This window comes from Bos indicus x Bos taurus, chromosome 2 (genome assembly GCF_003369695.1).
Source record: "Bos indicus x Bos taurus breed Angus x Brahman F1 hybrid chromosome 2, Bos_hybrid_MaternalHap_v2.0, whole genome shotgun sequence".
NCBI lineage: Eukaryota > Metazoa > Chordata > Mammalia > Artiodactyla > Bovidae > Bos > Bos indicus x Bos taurus.
The window spans coordinates 109,405,758-109,428,576 of NC_040077.1; the positions used below are offsets into that span (position 1 = coordinate 109,405,758).

The 22,819-nt window shown below is 39.6% G+C and overlaps 1 protein-coding gene and 1 long non-coding RNA gene across 3 annotated transcripts in view; one reads left to right on the forward strand and one right to left on the reverse strand.

Annotated features, from left to right (window-relative positions):
- Positions 1-1,225: 1,225 nt before the first annotated feature.
- EPHA4 (EPH receptor A4) overlaps positions 1,226-22,819 on the reverse strand; it is a 161,942-nt gene continuing 140,348 nt past the window's right edge. The window contains exons 12-18 of one of the 2 annotated variants that reach the window (XM_027514515.1): positions 21,981-22,042; positions 21,320-21,529; positions 19,309-19,458; positions 14,200-14,393; positions 11,081-11,236; positions 9,823-10,739; positions 1,226-3,736 (exon numbers count right to left, since the gene is read on the reverse strand). In XM_027514515.1, the coding sequence (XP_027370316.1) occupies positions 10,625-10,739; positions 11,081-11,236; positions 14,200-14,393; positions 19,309-19,458; positions 21,320-21,529; positions 21,981-22,042 (887 nt within the window). In that variant the 3' untranslated portion in view covers positions 1,226-3,736; positions 9,823-10,624. Of the gene's footprint in view, positions 3,737-9,822; positions 10,740-11,052; positions 11,237-14,199; positions 14,394-19,308; positions 19,459-21,319; positions 21,530-21,980; positions 22,043-22,819 lie in introns of those variants that run through there. The other variant, XM_027514522.1, reaches the window with a different exon arrangement.
- On the forward strand, positions 11,251-16,410 carry LOC113875866. The gene is made up of 3 exons (XR_003506349.1): positions 11,251-12,041; positions 14,004-14,131; positions 16,017-16,410. It is a non-coding gene; the product is annotated as an uncharacterized LOC113875866 (long non-coding RNA).

Genomic DNA, 22,819 nt, shown 5'->3' on the forward strand with positions numbered 1-22,819 from the left:
TTCTTTTCATTTCAAAGTCCATGTTTTAAAATGTCACTGTTAACACTAAAAGGCACATACACCCCTGCTCTCTGAAGCCAGATTCACTTAGGATTTTCATTTATTATAATAAGCCTTTGAGTCTGATTTTCAGATAACAGAGGCTTAGTCAATGGTAGCTTGTTGAATGAAATAATATCATGAGGAGAACATTCACTCTTAAAACTGTGGCCTTTCATATTCTTATGTTCCACACCAATTTGATGAAATTTATGAACTTTCTCCTCATCATAACACACATATAATCATTAAATCTGCGCCACGTTTTAGGAAAACTTTTGGAAACTTGGAGCTCCAGTGGTGTAACCTCAAGGGTCTATGCGAATGTTGCTCAGTTGTGTCTGACTCTGCGACCTCATGGACTGTATAGTCCACGGAATTCTCTAGGCCAGAATACTAGAGTGGGTAGACCTAGACTTTGCCTTCTCCAGAGGATCTTCGCAACCCAGGGATCAAACCCAGGTGTCCTGCATTGCAGACGGATTCTTTACCAGCTGAGCCACAAGGGAAGTCCAAGAATACTGGAGTGGGTAGCCTATGCCTTCTCCAGGAGATCTTCCCAACCCAGGAATTGAACTGGGGTCTACTGCACTGCAGGTGGATTCTTTACCAACAGAGCTATCAGAGAAGCACCAAGGGTCTATGGATTCTGGATTAAAGCCTTGTGGGAAGGATGCATAGCTGGTCACTTGGATCAGTAGCAATGGTATTAGAGAGGGTGTAGAACTGGGAATTTTAAAGACAATTCATATCACTAGCACCACCTCATCAAAGCTACTGTTTGTTGAGTTCTAGCTAGATGCTAGACACTGTGCTAACATTTTAATATATTTAGTCTTTATAAAAGCTCTTGGCATTGTAATTGCCATTCCACAAAAAAAAAAAAAAAAAGGCCACAGGGAAATTAGGACACATGCCCTAATATGATGAGTACAAGGTGCAGCCTGAAGTCCAACCAAAGTTTGGTCTTAATTAAATGGGATACAGGATCTTACGGAACCTAAGTTAGATTTCTAATAAGTTGTTCTCAAGGGCAAGGGCCATTTAGATGTCAAAATGCTTTTTATTTTCTAAATAAGTATGCTTAGAATTGAAGATTTTGTGTTCTAACCAAATGACAACCACTAAGTAAGTAATTTAGAAACATCATGCATGCAGTAAAAACTGTTGAAAAGAGACAACTAGATTCCAGGTTTGTATACAGCAACTACTTTATTATTTTCAAATGCAAACTCTTTGCATTTAGTTTGCTATTTTACAATTTACAAACTAGGTATAAAAGACCATAAATAAATGACATAAGTTATGTGTACCTAAAGTTCATGAAGGGAAGAAAAATACCTTGACAAATTAAAACAAAATAGAAAATCTCTATGTCTAACTCAAGAGATTGTTCAACTTTTGGAACATGTATGAACCAAGCATTGTTCTGTTAATTTCTTCTTCAGTATGAACTAAATTATAATATGCCTTATACATTCTAATTTTAACCACAGTCCTTGCATATTCCAACATACTTGGAGTGATACAAAAAAATAAATGCACTCTTCAGTGTGTATCAATGCTTGATGTTGTTTGGAGAATGTTTAAGAAGTGAAAATATTGCTTCTAGAACTTTCCTTTACTTGTCAGAATTTAAGTGTCTTCAGACAAATATTGAGGCTATAAGTGTGTATGGATTAATACACATATCCTTCACAGATTGAATACAAGAGGTCTCAAAAACACACACACCAGCAATGTAGCAAGCATAACCCTTCTTTAAAATAACTTTGTAAAACACACCAAAGCATTTCATTCTTAAGATTGTTAAAAATAATTTGGGGCCAGCAAACACATGGTGAAGCTATTTAATTTGGTGCAGGGGAACAGCTTAATGCTGCCTAATGATTTAGCATCTGAGCATGACTTAGCATCTGCGTTCACTAGGGCAGCATTCATTCTTGGGACCAGATATAGCCCCTGAAGTTGGTCTCCTGCCCTGACCTCTGGGGAAAGAAAACCCGCTCAGAGATTCAACCTCATTTCTTTATACATATTTTTTTCAGGCATCAATGCATAGGCACATCCCTTTAAAAATATATTAAAGTCCCCCAAAAGGGGTGAATTAACTTTGTCACTCTGGCATAGTTATGAGAATACAATGCCATACACCCTGTCAGAATGCAATAAATATTTATTGATGATTTTCTCTACTTATTCAACAACATAGGGTTTAGAATTTTTTCCCCATTTTTCCCTGATTTGATGTTATAGCTTATACAAATGGCCACAGTTTCTGCAACCATAGCTTAGAATAAGCAAGGCAGCCACTCCGATTATGAAAAATGGCAGTATGTTGGCTGGAGTTTGGTATACGTATCAGACCAAAACTGAATCTTCACACACTGGACCTCAGATTCCAGGAGGCTGATGCACCTTTGAGGGCCAGAGAAGTTAGCTGCATATTCACAACGGCAGAACTTTCCGTGTACACTGGGAACCTGAAGTTGCTTGAGGCCATTTCACCCCAACTATGCTAACCTCAAGAGTCACTGGCATGTATTTTTCTGTGACACTGGGAGACAAAATATTAATCCAGGACACATCATCTCGAAGCCGACACACACATCTACGTTCATCTCCAAAAGTATATGAATTGCATATATTTGTTCGCATTCAACAAGTCCATTTATGCAGGAAAACAAAGGCTACTTGTATTCCACTTGGGGGTACCAGACAAATTCCATCCCCTTCTCTCCCTCCACCAAGCAACTGGTGATTCAGATGAGGAGTTCAATCAGAATTTGTGATTTCGATGCTGGGTTGTCACCTGCATGGATTTAAATTTTAAAATCACTCCACCGCTAAGGTGAAAATGCCTCTGTCCAAAGCTGTAGGATGACGTATTAAGGTTAGGGTGGCTGCTACAAAATACACGTATAGATACAGGACATTTACTTCTTCCTGGCTGTCGTTCTAAGGGGACGGGCATGGTCTGCAGGCCCATTGTCTCATGCGGCTCTTCATCTCAGAACAGGTGGCAAACCAGACCCCTCCATGGGTAGCATTCCACAACATTCACAGGCAGTTCTAAGCATGAGGTTATATACTCATACACACATACACACGCGTACACACAGGCACACCTATGTACACACATCAAAAGAGATAGTCAGCTCATAGTTAGTCTAGGAAAAAAATATATTTATATCACTGTGATGGCACACCCTGGGTATAACGTTACTTCAGCAATGCATATCATAGGCAGCTCACGGGAACTGGCTTTGTTCTGCGTGGTGGCACCTGATCTGGTGTCCATGGTAAAACCTGTAGCCTTCAGTCATTTGCTGCCACACCAATGCAGCAGGGACGTACAGGAATGAGATATGGAAATACATATAAATAAAACCAAAGGAGTTCAGGAACACGGGCTCTGCAGAGTTGGTGCTGCCAGACAGGACATTCCTCAGTGCAATGGGAGAACAGATGCTGAAGCTTGAATGTTTGCTGTTTCTTTCACCAGGAAAGAGGATTTGAAAGTCAGAAACATATTCTTTTCATCAATGAGTATCGTTTCATCAGTGTCTTTGCTCCAGAACTGTCATAGTAGAAGCAGAAGAAACACGTTCGGGAGGAATTGAGGAGGGTGTGTTTTGTTTGCTCCTGTGGGCTTCAACAGGAAGGGCTGTGAGGCCAAGATAGCAGAATCTACTCCCTGTAGAGAAAAGAACAAGACTTCAGACAAAACAGCAACTGATCTTGCCAGCCAGTTGTCAACCCATGTAGGTACAGAGATGACTAGGTAAGGAGCTCAGGAGAAAGATCATAAATTCTTACTTTTCTCTTCTGACAAATGATAACTAAAATAACAACAAAAAAAGTTTATTAACATCTTAATCATTACAACTCTGAGTAAGATACTATTCATTTTCCTACTATGTGGATGTGGACATGGAACCACAGAGAAGCTAAACAACTTGCTTGTGCTCATACATTCAGAAATAGCGGAGCTGGAATTAGAACCTACCCAGTCTAAGCCTACAGCCAGGCTTTACCTACTATGGGAACAGTTTTTCTTTGCAATAAAAATTCTGACCTGTTATGGTTCATTTGTGCAAGAAGGACTTAGAGTTAGTGAAAGAGTGCACATTGTATTATTCTAAAAAGTCCCAGTCTTTCCAAAGAGGAAACTGGTGTGTTCTGGGACACATCTGGAAATATCCCAATCCATCAATATTCAACAATATGATTGAAAAAAAAAATGCCAACCATGAAATAAAAAGCATTAGGTATTTTTCACAAAGAGAAAGTGACTTCTAATGAAATATCTGATTAGTAAAGAATCCATGCAATCTGCACATAACAGGTAGAGAGAGGAGACCCAGGGCCATGGGTACAGTGAGGGGGGTCTTGAGACTGAAGCCCACCAAGAGCTAATAAGCCACAGCTGCCCTATCAACCTAGATTCCAATGAGGCTGGCAAAATGCAATGGGACCACTGTCCTCTCGGTCATCAAAGAATTGACTCAAACCAAAGGAAACAATTCCTCTTCTTTTCTTTTGACAACTTTCCAACAAGACTGCTAATTGGACTATAAAGACAGTGGTCATGTTAAGCTGTTGCTGGCCTCAAGTGTACAGCAAAATGAAGACCAAAATGCATCTCATGACACATAATTTCCCTTGTTGTATCAAACCCATTTATCTGATTGTTTTGTATATGTGCATGTTTATTGTAGGAGGGAGATACATAAAACTGAGTTTCTTGGTGGTAAATGACCATTATTTAAACTTGCAGAAAATACTTTATTTGGAGAAAGAATAATAAAATTTTCAGATAGATATTACTTCTTAAAATTATAAATGTGGGTAAGGGCATAACTGCCAAGCCACTTAGCAACATCATTCATTTTTGACAATTATGAAAAAAAATGAAAGAAAAAGGATCAGATTTATTTTTTGTACTGTTTTTTCTCTGGAAGCCAGTAACTCTGTCAGACAGATATGTATTTGTTTACATGAAGGACAAAGTGGATTCAAATTTGACATTAAAGACTCTAATGGAGAATTACAAACTCCATAGGGATATGCACACATTTTGAAGGTGATTTTCTTTTGCTCCTGGAAACCCCACCCTTCGAGGAGAGAGTTGTCTCAAAAACACATTTATCTCCTTTGCGTCTGCCAACTTCCTTCTTCACTAAATACCCAGATATAAATATATTTGTAATATTAAGTAGGCTATCTGGAAACTCAGTGTGTATATGAAAAGGACAGGATTTGGAAATGAGAAGTGTGGGAATGTGGAGACTTATATCTAGCTGATGTCAGAATGAGAGGGAGAAAAATAAACCTTTTCTTCTTTGAATTCAAGCAACCTCTTTATGGTGGAGAATTGCTTGAACAGAGACCAGACAAAGCATGTGGTCTGTGTGGGATCAGAAGTGAAAGATGTGACTTTCATGGTGACTAAATAAACAAAAGCATTGTTCCTTTGAGTCATTCATGAAGACATCAAAGTGTCTTTACCAACCAGTTCTTTTCATTGCAATGGGGTCTTGCCCATTTCACTCTTTCCAATTATAAAATAACGATTTCCTACATTTCAAGGCTGAATAATACAGGAGTGATCTTCCACCTTTTGCATAGATACGCACTTACCCCCACACCCTCATAAACCCACTGAAAGTGAACAAGCTTCACCTGGATGGTTCCCGACCACTGAGCTTCATTTCACCCTGCTGTGGCCTGTTGCAACAAAACATTTGGCTTCACAAGTGAAAGACAGGTGAATAACACTTGGGACACGTTGGAGGAAGAATACACTTTTTTCTATGATGTTCAGTGTGTTCTGCATCTGAGCATGACATATATACAACAACACCATGTGTTGGGAAAGGTGTTTCTATTGAAGTGTCATTATCTCTAATTTACAGGTGGAGGAACGGAGTTATAAAGAAACACATGGTGAACTTCCCAGTGTCAACATCGAGGTTGGCTTTGGAATCTAAGCTGTCTGGATGCCAGAATCTGGCTCCACACTCTGAGAAATAATACAAACTCCTATTGTCCTCAGTCTCTCTTCCAATGTGGGTAGCTTCCTGGAAGCAGTGGAGTTCCACTTTTACTGTTACTGGATATTATTTTAGCCATTTTGGGGCCTTTCCATTGGCCTGGACTCAATTCAGACAATGAGTCAAAATTAAGATTCGGAGGGCAACCTTTGAATGAATTTCATATTCTACTTTTCTCTCAATTCCCATCTGAACATTGCCAACATACCTGCTGAGATGTAACAAATCCACTCCAACACAGTATGTAACATTAACGTGTTAGGATATTTTAGAATTGGCATACTCTGTTTTTTTTTTTCTAATATTCTGCTTTGAAAGAGACTCACAGATTAAGAAAACAAACTTAGGGTTGGTTGCCAGCAGGGAAGGGATAGTTAGGAGTTTGGGACAGTCATGTACACACTGCTATATCTAAAATGGATAACCAACAAGGTCTTACTGTATAGCACATGGAACTCTACTCAATGTTATGTGGCAGCCTGGATGGGAGGGGGTTTTGGGGGAGAATGGATACATGTATATGTCTGGCTGAGTCCCTTCACTGTCCACCTGAAACTATCATGATATTGTTAGTTATACCCCAATACAAAAGAAAAAGTTCAAAAAATATAAAAATATTCTGTTTTGACTATGTTTAGAAAAATAGCTCAAGTCTTAAGCTGTTGATTGTAAGAAAGCAAAACTTTATTCAATGTATGCAAGGTAACATTCTCTTTTTACTCATAGGATAACACTATAATGCCACCTTATTTGAATCGGACTATGGAAATTGAAAACAAAATACCCCACAGCTTTACAGAAGGAAAGAAATATATAATTTCTTTTTTAAAAAGCAAGTGATCTCCCTCACATTTGTCAACTCTTAACATGAATATCCAGAACTCCTAAACTTCAGCAGAAGTGGTGATAAAACAAAAATTCTTGGAGTAGTTTAAAAAACAAATTTCACATTCCTTCTGAACAGAAAAGCTTTTACAACTAATGTTGCAAAAAGGTTTTTACTAAACTGTCATGATTTGACAGCATCAAATTTAACATTTCTTGCTCTATAAGAAATAGCTTTCAGGATAAAACCAAGGGGAGGAAAAGGTCATTAAAATCAACCAAGCTCTTGTTTAAAAGTGATAAAAGGGAAGAGTTTAGAAAGTTAAAATCTGTCCAGTCAAAAAAGTTAGGCTATTTGCTTCTAGGAATGAACATAATCATTTAAATTCACATGTTTTAAGAAGAAAATTCTGGAATTAAAGCAGAAGTACCTAAGGCTACCGGGCTTGATGGGTGAAAAGTCTGATTTTTTAGTTGGTCACTTTCTAATGTCAGTCAAGGTGACTTCCAAGTCTCACTGTTGCCATCTAGATAGGTCTCTCCCAGCTGATCTCGTTTGGTATCGGGGGCACTAGAGCAGGACAGGAACATGGCTGGGCATGTATTGGAGAAAACCACACTCCAAAAGGAAACAGGCACCCCAATGTTCATAGCAGCACTGGTCACATAGCTAAGGTGTAGAAGCAACCTAAAGGTCCATTGACAGAGGAATGGATAAATACATACAATGAAATACTATTTGGCCATAAAAAGAATGAAATAATGCCATTTGCAGCAACATAGATGGACGTAGAGATTATCATACTAAGTAAGTTAGAGAAAGAAAAATACCATATGATATCACTTATATGTGGGATCTATAACACATATCATATGATATTGCTTATATATAGAATCTAAAATTAATGATGCAAATGAACTTATTTACAAAACAGAAACAGACTCATAGACTTTGTAAACAAGCTAATGGTTACCAAAGGGAAAACGTGGGGAAAGGATAAATTAGGAATTTGGTATTAACATAAACACAGTACTATCCAGGTGGATTAGTGGTAAAGAATCTGCCTGCCAATGCAGGAGACACAGGTTTGATCTCTGGGTCAGGAAGATCCCCTGGATGAGGAAATGGCAACCCACTCCAGTATTCTTGCCTGGAAAATTTCAGGGACAGAGGAGCCTGGCAGATCGTAGTCCATAAGGTCGCTTAGAGTTGGACACGACTGAGTAACTGAGCATGTTCTAAATAGGAAAAGAAGTATGTCAAGGCTGTATATTGTCACCCTGCTTATTTAACTTGTATGCAGAGTACATCCTGAGAAACGCTGGGCTGGAAGAAGCACAAGCTGGAATCAAGATTGCCGGGAGAAATATCAATCACTTCAGATATCCAGATGACACCACCCTTATGGCAGAAAGTGAGAGGAACTAAAAAGCCTCTTGATGAAAGTGAAAGAGGAGAGTGAAAACATTGGCTTAAAGTTCAACATTCAGAAAACGAAGATCATGGCATGTGGTCCCATCACTTCATGGGAAATAGATGGGGAAACAGTGGAAACAGTGTCAGACTTTATTTTTTTGGACTCCAAAATCACTGTAGTTGGTGATTGCAGCCATGAAATTAAAAGACACTTACTCCTTGGAAGGAAAGTTATGACCAACCTAGATAGCATATTCAAAAGCAGAGACATTGCCAACAAAGGTCCATCTAGTCAAGGCTATGGTTTTTCCAGTGATCATGTATGGATGTGAAAAGCTGAGCGCCAAAGAATTGATGCTTTTGAACTGTGGTGTTGGAGAAGACTCTTGACAGTCCCTTGGACTGCAAGGAGATCCAACTAGTCCATTCTAAAGGAGATCAGTCTTGGGTGTTCTTTGGAAGGACTGATGCTAAAGCTGAAACTCCAATACTTTGGCCACCTCATGCGAAGAGTTGACTCATTGGAAAAGACTCTGAAGCTGGGAAGGATTGGGGGCAGGAGGAAAAGGGGTCGACAGAGGATGAGACAGCGGCTGGATGGCATCACCGACTCAATGGACATGAGTTTGAGTGAACTCCGGGAGTTGGTGATGGACAGAGAGGCCTGGTGTGCTGCGATTTATGGGGTCGCAAAGAGTCAGACACGACTGAGCTACTGGATTGAACTGCTGCTGCTGCTGCTGCTAAGTCGCTTCAGTCGTGTCCAACTCTGTGCGACCCCATAGAATTGAACTGATGCATATATAAAATAGATAACCAACAAAGACCTACTATATAGCACAGGGAACTATATTGATCATCCTGTGATAAACCATAATGGAAAAGAATCTGAAAAAAGATGGACACATATATATGTATAACTGAATCATTTTTTGGTGTATCTGAAACTAATACAACACTGTAAATCAACTATACTCCAATCTAAAATTTAAAATAAAAAAATTAAATTTTAAAAATGGTATGGTACATATCAAATACTCAAAACAAAACAACAAAAAAAAAAAAACAAGAAATGAAACCAATGGAAAAGACCTTCCAGAACTCCTCAACTGAAAAAAATTCTCCAAAGAATGGAATACATGCAGGCCCAATAAGGTTAGAGGTTACCCAGTACCCAAAAGATGCTCAATAACCATTTGTGGCAGGAATGAAGGGCACCAAAGGGCAAGAGGACCCACACAGTACGAAAGAAAGCACAGCAAGCGGAGGTCTAGATGCTGTCCTGACCTCATATGGTTTCTATTTCAATTCTTCCTGGAAGAACAGGAGAGAAGCCATATTACTTTGGGTCTACTCTCCCATTGAAATCTCAACCCAAACTACCTGATCGGCATGACAGATATTTACTGCTCAGTGTTTCGAATAAGATAAAGTTAAAAAACACTTTCACTAGAGAAAGACTCATTGCTGGTTCTTTTGTCTTACCTTGTAGATTTGGGCTTGCTTCTTTAAAGGAGGAAAGTATGAAAGTTCCCTACACAAGATTGTCACAGTCCACTATCCATAAGGTAGTTACGAGAAGTTTGTAGAGTTCCCAAATAAGACTTATATGGCACAGCCTCGGGCCCAAAGCCCCTGGTTTGCCCAGGAAGGGGGTATGGTGTTGGGATTTATTATTACTATTATTATTTTAAAATCCACTTTCCTCTTCTCTCCAGCCCCTCATGTCGTCATAATCCACCAGGTGGCCGGAGCACAGGGCAGCAACACTGATGAATCACATGACGTTCACTTAGGTTTTATCCATTGTACAAACCAAGCCTTAAAAGTTACAACCGGGTCCTTTCAAAAAATGGTCCTGGGCATGGTCTTCATTCCAGTGAAAGAAGGATGGACTGTAGTTTATGCCACAAACAAAATACTACGGTTGTAATTCCAAATGAAGAGACGATCGAGGATGTCTCAGAGAAGCTCAGCGTCTGGCAGCAAACACGGCGTTGAAACTCGGAGGCGGTGGTCTATTTATATAGGTACATATATTTTACAGATTAGTGATGGACGGATGTACTTCTGAGAAACAATTTGTTCCAAGTCTAATTCAAATGACAGTTGTCATTTCTGTAAGCCCCACGGTTTCAGCAATCTGTACACCAAGCAACGCTGCAGATTTTTTTTTTTCCTTTAATTTCAGAGGGCGAAGACGAAGTAAAAAAAGTGCAGTTCTTCAATTAAAGTGCATGGATGAGGTAAACTAATTTCAAGAGTTTTGAGTTTATTCAATACTGGCTCAGACTGGAACCATTCTGCCGTGTATCTGCTGCATTTGGGTTCTCATTGCCTGGACGCTGCTCAAGACCTTATTCTGGTGTGTGACAGCTGTGATGCCAATCCTGGCCAGGTCACTGTAAGTAGGGGGAGAAAAAAAGAAGGAGAGGAAAATATGATGAGGGCTGAGAATCTCTTCTGGGCTTCATGCAGACACACATTTGAATCAGCCACAATTAATACAGCACAACAAGGCAGGTGTATTAAAATGTTTAATTAAGCAATTGAATGCAACAATGTAGGTGCTTTATAGAGGCTGTGCAAAATTATACTCAATCAATCAAAATGAAAGGCATTCCAGTTTTCTTTTTAAAAAAAAATGAGTAGGATGATTATGCAGCTCAAAGCAAAAAAAAAAGAAAAGGAAAATACTATTAAATCTAGATTTACCCTTTGTGTTACATCGCTGAGTACTTACTCCTGGTTCATGTGCACTACAGCCTCTAGCGTGGTATAACCAGCAGCAGTGAAGTTATCCTTATACCGGTCCATTTTAATGGCTTGGAGCCAATCGCCTACTGATACCACGGCGGAGAACTCAGGGGAACTTGGATCCAGCAAGGCAGTGTTAGGTCTGGAAATGGAACGAGAAAGTATAGACAGACAAGAATTATCAGTGAGATAGCATGACTCAGAAGTCAGATGGTCCAAGACAGGGGAGGGGAACCAAAGTACCAAGAAAGGACTTTAGATAGAATCACCAGCAACAAACATCATCATGTTATTTTTCAACCCTAATTTCATAAAGCTGCAAAAGCATGTCTCAATCACCCTACTTGTTTTTAACTTCATTTCCTGCATTTGTTTTATGTGGACCTCTTAACGCATTAAGGATCAGAGCAGGTCTTTTAACAACCTAGCCTGGGGCAAACGTTGAGGGGGTGGGGGGTGGGGGCGGCCCTTGTTGCTGAAACTGGTTCAGTCTTTACAGAAAGACAGTCCCTGCCAAGACAGAATATCACAGACTTTAGTTCAGCAGCTATGGAAACCTTAGTGAAGGATAAGTAAGGAAAACTGAGAGCTTGCAACCTGCCAGACTTGATGGAAGCAGAGAGAACACTGAGAGTTCAAGTCCGGCATGTTTCCAGCCAGGTTTGCAGGCAGGCTCAGTTCATTCAAACAAACGGGACAGCAGGGAGTTAATCCCCTCTTTAATCAACCCAGCCTGACCAGCACGTGTGCCAAGACTGGCAGGAAGAATGGCCACTTTGATCACTGTTTGGATTGTGGAATGCGCTTCTCGTCTTCCTTTGCTGGGGCTCCTAAAGAATCATTTCAACAAATTCTAAGCGCTTCTTATTAACTTATTTATTAGTTGACGCATTTCTCGGGCCAGGTGTTTCACATTAGATCACCATCAAGAGCAAGTAGAGTTCAAGGTAAGTGATCTGTCCTCCTTCACGAGATTGATAAACAATAAATAACCTATCCATGGAAAATATTTATTAAGTGAATTATATCTTGATCATCAAACTACTTAATAACCATAGGATAAACATTAATAGGGTATTTTATACAACTTCACTATAATTTCCTGCATAGCAACCTTGCTACTTATTAAATTCTATTTTCTTAAACTTCCTTTCTATAGAAATTACAGAATGCGGTTGCTCTTAACATTTTGATCTGATTTTCATCCTGTGACTATGTTCCTTGAACATGAACATCTAAATCAGAATTATATTATCATCCTGAATTTTCAACCAAAAAAATCCTTTTCTTATAAAAAAAAAAAAATCAAGCCTATTTAATGGCCTAACTTTCTACATAGTAGAATTAATCCAATCCATTTTTCATTTTAATTTTTACCTAAGTTGTTTTGATTTGCATAACTTCTATTTTATATAAGTATATTAACAAAACTTGTTTTATCAATCAGTTCTATCCAAATAATAGCTTGTTTATGACCTTTCTTTTTGTCCACTATATTAATTAAATAAAATTTTCCAGGTAATATTCTACAGATTTTTATGGTAAGAATAATCAAGATTTCATTCTTTCCCCAATTTTGAACCAGTAACAAATATGGCCACATAGAGTTTGAGATATTAGTGTTGAATGTTTACCAGGAATGTTTGTTAATGGACAAAAAAAAAATAGTTTGCATTTACTTCTAACTTTAACCAAGAGCAGTAGAAGAGCAACGTGGAGGCACTACGTACCTGACAAGGTTAAAGTGACCTTAGAATGAAAATATGCTTACTCAGTATTAATTAATTCTAAGGGTCATTCTCAAGCTTATTCTGGAAGCCTTTGTGCTCTTTGTGGAACGCTGTGACGTTTGCCTAATTTTGTGCTGAATCACATACCACGCTGTACTACATCCCATTATCAGCAAGCAGTAAGAAGTATCAAAGCTCTGTATGTACTATCAATGAGAAAAATTCAGAAGTGAGAAAAGTGTATCCAGTAACTCAGTTTGTTCTACCTTTTGGTGCAAAGCACTATACAGAGTTAGCATGCTACCAGGAGAAGCCTCAAGTACCAAAGAACTGGACTTGGACCTTCAGACAAAACGCATGGGATCGGGAGCTGGAGATCTAAAAGTTGGGGGAGGTTTACTTTGGAACAGAAGAAGCTAGCTACACCTGGAAAAGAGGTCTTAGCGCCATCTACTTTCCTCCTCTTGGGGAAGAGAAGAACCAAAAATAGGCCAGAAATGATGGGAGATTTTATTTTAGGTCACTTGCAGTATCTTTATCTTTTCTCTGGACTGAAATGCTTCTTTTTTGCTCTTTCCAATGAAGTGCATATATGTGTGTTAAGTCGCTTTAATCATGTCTGACTCTTTGCCACCCTATGGCCTGTAGTCTGCCGGGCTCCTCTGTCCGTGAGAATCTCCGGGCAAGAATAATGGAGTGGGTTGCCATGCCTTCCTCTAGGGGGTCTTCCTGACGCAGGGATCGAACTTTCATCTTGTGTGGCTCCTGCGTTGCAGGTGGATTCTTCACCTATGAGTCACCAGGGAAGCCCCTACCAATGAAGTAACTATTTTATGGGTGGGCCAATCATTCTAATTTTAAAAACTTTTCTCAAATATTCATCTGCATGTTTGTAACTTGATCCTGTTTCCTTCTCCTCTTGAAAGACTCAGAGCAACTTTAAGAACCAAAACCGGTGAATCTCTTGCCTCAATTCACATTTTATTAACTCAGAGCTGTTTTGGAATCCTTATTTTTTGTTCCTATGTTTCTTCCCCTTTCAAAATGTAGCATCTAGTAGCCTATCTTCCAAAAGTACATTTCCTCCCTCTACGTTTTCAGTTCCAGCCCCACAAAATAAGCACTGTGCTTTTCCTTTGTTGTTTTTTTAAAAACATTTGTTTTTCTGACTTTTTTGAGGCCTGACAAGTACAAGGCTCTTCAAAACGGCGAACAGAAAACTACTTGAAATACTCCACTCAAGGAGGAAGAAGCCACCCAGGTTGCAGACCTGTGATGTGGCCTCTGACTAAAAGCCAGCAATTAAAGTGAGTAACCCTTGCATGCCACCGCTGAGGTATTCTTTCACACATCACTATTAAGAAGCAGGGCTAACCTGGAGCTCTCGGTCCCTGTCCTCTTCAAGCTGTTGGGATTGCGGATGAGTTTGTCCAACATGTTGACAATCTGCCCAAATTTCGGCCTGTCGCTCCTCTCCTTCTGCCAGCAGTCTAGCATCAGCTGGTGGAGCGCGATGGGACAGTCCATTGGAGGGGGCAGCCGATAGCCTTCCTCGATGGCTTTAATCACCTAGCAAAAAAAAAAAAAACCCACAGAATGGTATGTTAGTTTGCCAGGCAATCTGTTGTTAGAGGTTTACCCTCCTGCTCAGCAAGTTCCCTGTCCATTAAGCTGCCAGCAAGCTTGAGCATGGGAACGGCTCCAATTCTTTCACAGAAGCCGGAGCTGGACCTGAGCATTGTTGGCAGCAGGGCAGGGAAGCCAGCCGTTGCTATGAGGGGTTCTCAAATGGCAGACAATGCCCATCAGGAACTCCAAAGTGAAGATGCCTCAGGGTTCCAAGGTGGTTAGAACCCAATCAGACCAACCACATGGTGTTGGCCTGGCCCCCAGAGACCCAAGGGCAATGACCTTCTCTGTTCTTCTATCAGCTAATCGCTCTTAGCAAAAGAGATTCTAGCTTAGGTAAGGGCTTTAAAGACATTCCTTAGGATGCCTCCAAAATGAGAGTCCTTTTGTGCCACTTTAAGCCTGTGTCTTCTTTTATTTCTTTTGGCCACACTGCATGAGATGCAGAATCTTAGTTCCCTGACTGGGGATGGAACCCACACCCCTTGAAGCATATCTTAACCACTGGACCACGAGGGAAGTCCCAAGTCTGTGTCCTCTTGCTCAGACAGCTGATGGGTCAATACCAGAGCCTGTCTTCCAGTTCAGAAGACACTATTTCTCTGAATTAGCACATTCTTCAACCCCTCCAGATGCCCCACCATTTTTACTTTTGGAAGACCAAAATACATAATTTGTCGATTCTGTGTCTCTTTCTTGGTCTCAGCTGATCCTGCTAAAGGTACTAATAGCCAGATTAAAAAACATAAAAATAATAATTTAAAAAACCTTCTTTGGGGGATTTATATTTCAAGGGGACCCTGACACATCTAAGGAAGGCAGTTATAATGGTAGGTGACAACTGCCATCCAGAGTGGTCCTCCTGCCAAATAAGACAAGTCATTCCATAGGTTTTCTTCTAATTCTGACTTTTCTAATTGTCTTCACAGATATTACAATATTTTTCTCATTGACTTTTCTCTAAACCCCTGTTCTTCAGGGTGTGAATCCCAGTAATAGTATGGCAAGCCTCCTGCCCAAGTTAAAGAGGGGAATTACTTCTTAATTTCTTGGCTACTCATAAGCTTTGTTTATGAGTATCCTATATGATTCCGGAGGTACTTTTGTTTGAGGATGTTTAAAAGTTTTGTTTGTTTTTAAATCAGTCCTCCCACCCTCCTCACACCCCCGCCCTCCCAAAAAATGATAGTTCCTAGTGAAACCACCACTGGCTTCAGCCACCTCAATGACCATGACGGAGTTCCCCTGTGGTGCATCTATTACTGCTCAGTGATCAGCCTTCAACAGAAAATAATCAATTCAGTTGGGTCCAGTTTCTATACAGCAGTATTCTGTGGTTCTTTTTAAGCAGGATACTGTTTTCGTGTAACAATTATCTTGTGATTTATTAAGCTCTCTGAATCCTTTTCTCCCATGTATTTTTGCCAACCTCCTACCGTATTCATCTTAATTTACTCCTTCTAAAGCAGACTTCTATATGCTAATTTACTGAGCATGCTTCTATTTATTTCTGGCAAGGATATTAGGTCAGTTTGATCCTTTGACTTTCTTTTATCTTTCCAGGTGCATGGTGTTGACTCAAGACTTGATGAAAACATTTTACATTGAATTGATGGGAATGTGAGCAACACTCGGCTGACGCCAGGTGAACAAAATTTGTTATAAACCCTCAGACTGCTTAGTATTCTTTCACTAGCTCCCTTTCCACTGCCAGCTTGGAAGATGGCTTGTGGGTGAACAAAGCATATTTTCTCAGTTTACTGCTAAGTGTTTGGGGCTGGGGGCTGGAGGGAGAGAGACGATTAAAACAAACTTGATGAAAAACTTGATAAATTTAACATATTTTTAACAGTTACTTTGACTCCATTCACCATATGCCAAATGAATTCTCCCATGAAAGTAATTCTCCAGTTACATTTCCTATTGATTGCTGTTCTACACAGACTCCAACACAGAGAGAAATGCATGTGAATAATAGATCAATAATATTTGTGGGGGTGTATTGGCTTCAGATGCTTTTACATGGATAAAGGCAGACAACTAAAAGTTTAAAACAATGAAATTGTTTTAATATAATATCAGATCAGATCAGTCACTCAGTCGTGTCCGACTCTTTGCGAGCCCATGAATCACAGCATGCTAGGCCTCCCTGTCCATCACCAACTCCTGGAGTTCACTGAGACTCACGTCCATCGAGTCAGTGATGCCATCTTAATATAATATAGAAACTGTCAAAACTAAGTCTGAAAATATTTATTTAGGGTGGGAAAAATGACATCTTTAGATATTCTGCTTTTATGAGCACTTGGCTGCTGCTCTCAACTGAAATAAACACAAGCTTAAACTATACAATAATTAAATAATACAGACACTATTCCTTCTTTGAGGGCTTCTCTGGTGGCTCAGTAGCAAAGAATCCACCTGCCAATGCAGGAGATGCAGGTTAGTACCCTGGGTTGGGAAGATCCCCTTGAGAAGGAAATTGCAACCTACTCTAGTATTCTTGCCTGGGACATCCCATAGACAGAGGAGCCTGGTGGGCTACGATCCATGGGGTTGCAAAACAGTCAGACACAACTTAGTGGCTAAACAACAGCAAACTCCTTCTTCTAGGCTGTTGGCCTTTGTTTCTCTGCATGTCTCTTACTCAAAACCAAATGTTACTACAAGAAAGGTAGTTGAAGGTGTCTTCATAATCACATCAAACAGTAGATTACACACTGCTCACTTTTGTAGTCTGTCTCTGTGAGAGTGGGACTATAAAGAAAGCTGAGAGCCCATGAACTGATGCTTTTGAACTGTGGTGTTGGAGAAGACTCTTCAGAGTCCCTTGGACTGCAAGGAGATCAAATCATTCAATCCTAAAGGAAATCAGTCCTGAATATTCCTTGGAAGGACTGATGCTGAAGCTGAAGCTCCAATACTTTGGCTACCTGATGCAAAGAACTGACTCACTGGAAAAGACCCTGATGCTGAGAAAGATTGAAGGCAGGAGGAGAAGGGCATGACAGAGGACGAGATGGTCAGATGGTATCACCGACTTGATGGACATGAGTTTGAGCAGGCTCTGGCAGGTGGTGATGGACAGGGAAGCCTGGCGTGCTGCAGTCCACGGGGTCTCAACGAGTCAGACACGACTGAGTGACTGAACTGAACTGAACTGAGTCTGTCTCCAGCCTGTAATTATCTATCAGTTATGCTAGCTGTTGTCTTTCTTCCTATTTGTTATGAACCTTCCTTTATAATTTATAGGTACTACAGTGTCAAAACTACCATTCCTCTTAATCTTGTCAGAGAATTCTTTTTGCCCCACTGGACATAGAGCACAGTAGCTTCTGTATTGCTCTCAACATTCTTCTACTGATTAAGCAACCAGCATCCCATTTCTTGAGTACACCTGGTTTTTCACTTAATTGTCAAGGTTTTGCAACATCCTGTTGTTTCAAGACAAGGCAAATGGTCAGGTAACATTCCACTTCAGAGAAAAAAAAAAAACTTTTTCTTAAATAGTTTTTATTGATGCATTGAGTATCACCCATTCGTAAACACACTAGCTGCTAATATTTCACTTCACCCAAAAATATTAGGAAAGTTTTAAAAATGACCATTTTATTTTGTTCTGATTTCCAACCCTTTTAGAACTAATACTTTCCTAGAAATAGCTAGTAAGTGTCCTAAGAAGACCCCCCTGGTCTAGGTTTTTTTTGTTGTTTTTTTTTTCTTTCTCACTGGAGATGTTTGTAATTAAATTCTATTACTCTGGAATCTTATTAGTGTCATTATTGAATGCTTTTCTAAAATTGCAGGCACTGTGGATACTCCCATACGAAGTAGTCCAGATGGTACATTTAAAGGGATGTGCATAATTTACAAAGGGTCATTTAGTGAAGCTTTATTTTAGAGTCCTCAAGGGGCAAGCTCTAATTACAATTTTGCCAGCTTTAAAATATTCACTGGTTTTCTTCCAATAAAACTTTCATGTCAATTTCACTGCATGTGAAATGTGTTTTTCATATATCCCTGCATTTTCTTAACACTCAAAGTTTAATTTTGTTTCAGTATGAACTTGAAAGCTAACCAACTAAAAATACTGTTCCATATCACTAATCAGTTGAGCTATGCATCTATCTGTCTTATCAATCTATCTCCCATACTATACTATTTAGGCTTTGAAGTTTTGATCCTTGAAATCAATGACCATAAGTTTTAGCTAGATTACTAGACGGAGAAGGCAATGTCACCCCACTCTAGAACCCTTGCCTGGAAAATCCCATGGGCAGAGGAACCTGGTAGGCTGCAGTCCATGGGGTCGCGAAGAGTCGGACATGACTGAGCAACTTCATTTTCACTTTTCACTTTCATGCATTGGAGAAGGAAATGGCAACCCACTCCAGTGTTCTTGCCTGGAGAATCCCAGGGACAGGGGAGCCTGGTGGACTGCCGTCTATGGGGTCACACAGAGTCGGACACGACTGAAGCGACTTAGCAGCAGCAGCAGCAGATTACTAGACACGTTTGTATTAGGACCCTGAAATTTAATGTATCAGTTCACACTCAACACTTACTCCATCATATGGTAACATGAAAGTGAAAGTGAAGTCGTTCAGTCGTGTCTGACTCTTTGTGATCCCATGGACTGTAGTCTACCAGGCTTCTCTGTCCATGGGATTTTCCAGGCAAGAGTACTGGAATGGGTTGCCATTTCCTTCTCCAGGGGATCTTCCTGACCCAGGGATCGAACCCAGGTCTCCTGCATTGCAGGCAGACACTTTACCCTCTGAGCCACCAAGGAAGCCCATTAACATGAAACTTCCTGCATCTCAAAAAACATATCTTTCAGAACATAAAGACTCACATCTTGATTGGACATGTCCCAGTAAGGTCTCTCTCCATAGGACATCACTTCCCACATAACGATCCCGTAGCTCCATACATCACTTGCAGATGTGAATTTACGATAGGCAATTGCTTCTGGTGCAGTCCACCGGATAGGAATCTTGCCACCCTGTGAACATCCAAGCTCTAGATTATTCCCCAAGTACGTTGATGTGCCCTTTTAGTTTCTGAATGTTACAGTTTCTGAATGTTATTACTGTGTGCCAAGCAGGACAACAGCATTCCTGAGGTAGTTTTCCAAACAATCACAAGATACTTGTTTATTCTAACGAAAATGTTCCAGGTTGAGACAGTTCTCATATGTTTTCTTAAGTTATGGGGAAGTAAACAACTAATCTCCTTAATTGTTTTTTTAGATATTATCTGGGCTCTGCTTAAGGCAATACTGTAATAGAAAGGATATTTCAAGTTTTACAAAATACACACTATCTGTGGTGTATACCAACGAACGTGCAGCTGAGACTAATTTTGACTTCTTGTTGGATTCTCTTACCCAGCAGCACAAAACCAATACTTAGTACTGCTTCAGAAATCATGAACTAAGGAAGTTAAATATGAATATTTCTATATATTCCACTGTCATCCAACTCTGACAGAACACAAGAAACATGCCTAACTTGGCTAGAAGATAATATGTTGAACAGGCTCTTAGAGGAAGTCAAATAGTACCAGATGCTAGAGCCATTACTGCTTTTAATGGAGGGAGGGCGGGATTTTGATTATTTAATTTTCTAAAAAGACACCTGCAAAAATGGTAAAGCAATTGAACATTACCCCCCAAAAGTTTAAAGGTCTCAAATGTCTCTTGTTGATTATGCTTATGTGCAAGGTATTTTTAATGGAGTTTCAAATTTCTTAGGGTTCCATCTGGGGAAATTAATTCAACTTTAATTCAGACCCTTAAACTGTTCAAAAGGACATCATTTAAAAGTCTTCTTTGCTTCATTAGGGCTACTAAAGAGGGCAATAAACTGTACCATAAATTTCATTGATTCACTATACTTTACACTGTTATTACATTTATGCTTGTTCCATGCAGTGAGACACTTGTGCTGCCTTCCTTAAATATTTTGGCTATATAAATGTATTATTCGAGAAGCTTCTTTCTGCTTTCCCTTCTCCAACTACTGGGGGAAATAAAAAGTCTTTAGCATTGATAAAAGCATATTCTTTGCTGAATGAATGGACTTAGAATTTTGGAGAAGGTATGTGTAAGAATCAAAACTACAGCCATAGAAATGGAACACTACCAGAAAACATGCACACACACACACACACACACACACCCACCAAACTATACCAAAAAAATCCCTAATGCTTACTATTACAGATGCAAAATGGTTAGCATTAAAGGAGGAAAATGGCTGGTCTGCTTCATGTTGATTTTAACAGTGTCAGCCCTAATGGCCAATAACTTTTATGATTCTGTGTTTATTCCATTAGTATCTTATATTCAGATTGTCCAGCTAAGATAGCAAAGCCATTAACTGTATGCTGATAACTCTTCACCATGCCTTAATCCCGGCTTATCTACTAGTAGTAAAATGCAGGCCATTAGATACTGGGAAACCTTGTGTAGCGTAAATGTTTTATAAATCTTGTATATACATTCTCAGATTCGGTAGGCAGCTGACTAGAAACACTGTTCTGTCTTGTTTAAAATAAGATTTTTTTTTTAAATAATGAAAAGGAACCATGTATAAAATCTAAAACAAACTAACTGGAAGAAAGGAAGGAAGCAAAGTAGATTAAGTGTGAAAAAATACAATAATGTGACGCTCTAAATTGTGATCATACATCTAGAGCGTATTTCAAAATTTCTCTTGGAAACACGGTTTTAAAACAGATGCATGGCGATGAAGAGGCTCTGAAGGATGAAGTAACTTATAAATATCAAAAAGAGCTTAATCATCAAGTGAGAGGAACAGTTTCATTAGAGTCAAAGCTCAGAGGTCACAAACCCTTCTTACCCTGGTGGTATATGCTGCTTCTGGATCGTCCTCTAGCACTCGGGACATGCCAAAATCAGATACTTTGCAGACCAAGTTGCTATTGACCAGAATATTCCGTGCAGCCAGGTCTCGATGGACATAGCTCATATCAGATAAATACTTCATCCCAGACCCAATGCCACGAAGCATGCCCACCAGCTGAATGACCGTAAATCTGCCATCATTCTTCTGCAGAGGAAAGGAATGAGGTACAATCTCATTAACATTAAGCCTAATTAATTTTCAGGAAGCATTTATTACTTGGATCTTTTTTGATATCTGTATCCGGTGTGCAGTGAAATTCAATACGATTTCCGGGCCTTTTGGACCAAAGTCACTAATTCATGAGTAGAGTATGAGCAAGGAGCTGGGTTTGCTTCCTGTGATAGATGGAAATTATCCAACTGTAATGAATCTATGGCTCCAACAACCCCACAATACAAAAATAAATCAAATGCTACCCTCCTTGAACATGGACTGTTAAAGAGCCTTTAAAAATCACATCATTCTCTATTTCTCCTCTTCTTCCTCTGCCCCATTAAAAAAGGTCTGTGTACAACCAAACAGAGCACACATTCAGAGTGTGTTAGAGTTTTCGAAATACCAACATTCTTGGGTTTAATATAAAGTAGTTACATACCCTGAGGAATGCATCCAAGGAGCCATTCTCCATGTACTCTGTTATGATCATTACTGGTTTACCTAGAGTTTCCAGAAAGAAAAACACAAAACCCTTGATGAGCACTGCAGTTAATGAGATAAAAATGGGCTGTGCACAATTTTCCTGCCAAGACACCTGTCTTGTGCGATCTAATTTAATTAAAACAAGCCAAGCTTATGCCTCAGCTGTGGGGAGCTAGGAATGAAATATTAAAAGGACGAGTAGGTTTAAATTCCATCTGGAAGGTTAACCCTTTGGGTGGCTTGTTGACAAGGTCTTTAACTAAAGTGGCCTCCAGAAGCCAGGGGCATGTGATGAGTATTTGCTCTCTCAAGCAAATGGAGAAGAAGATAAATGACCCATTTAAAGGAAAAAAAAAATCTTTAGGATAATTAATTAATTTTGCCCCCAGAACAGACAATTGTGCAATGCTAAAGGAATCAATGAACAGAGAAAGGTTTTTTTTTTTTTTTTTTAACCTATTTAGAGAAACCCAAGTTTCCAGGAGCAGTAGCTATGCTGAATACTTCATTACCTGGAACTCATCTTAAAGCTCAAGCATGTACAATCTTAGCTTTTCCCCCACCTCACTCGGGTCAGGGGCTATAGCCTGTCTTTTCCCTTTTCCTATCTATCAATATACTCAGTCTATTTGCTTCTTTAAGATGCCAACCTCAGCAGCAGCAACAACATCACAGGAAAGGGTCAGTAAGTGGTTTCATTTTAGCAGCAATTTTAGTTCAAGACTGGAACATTTGTGCACCCCAGTCCCCTTTGTAAGCAAAGAAATCAAAATGATTTTAAGTTTGGAGAAGTGG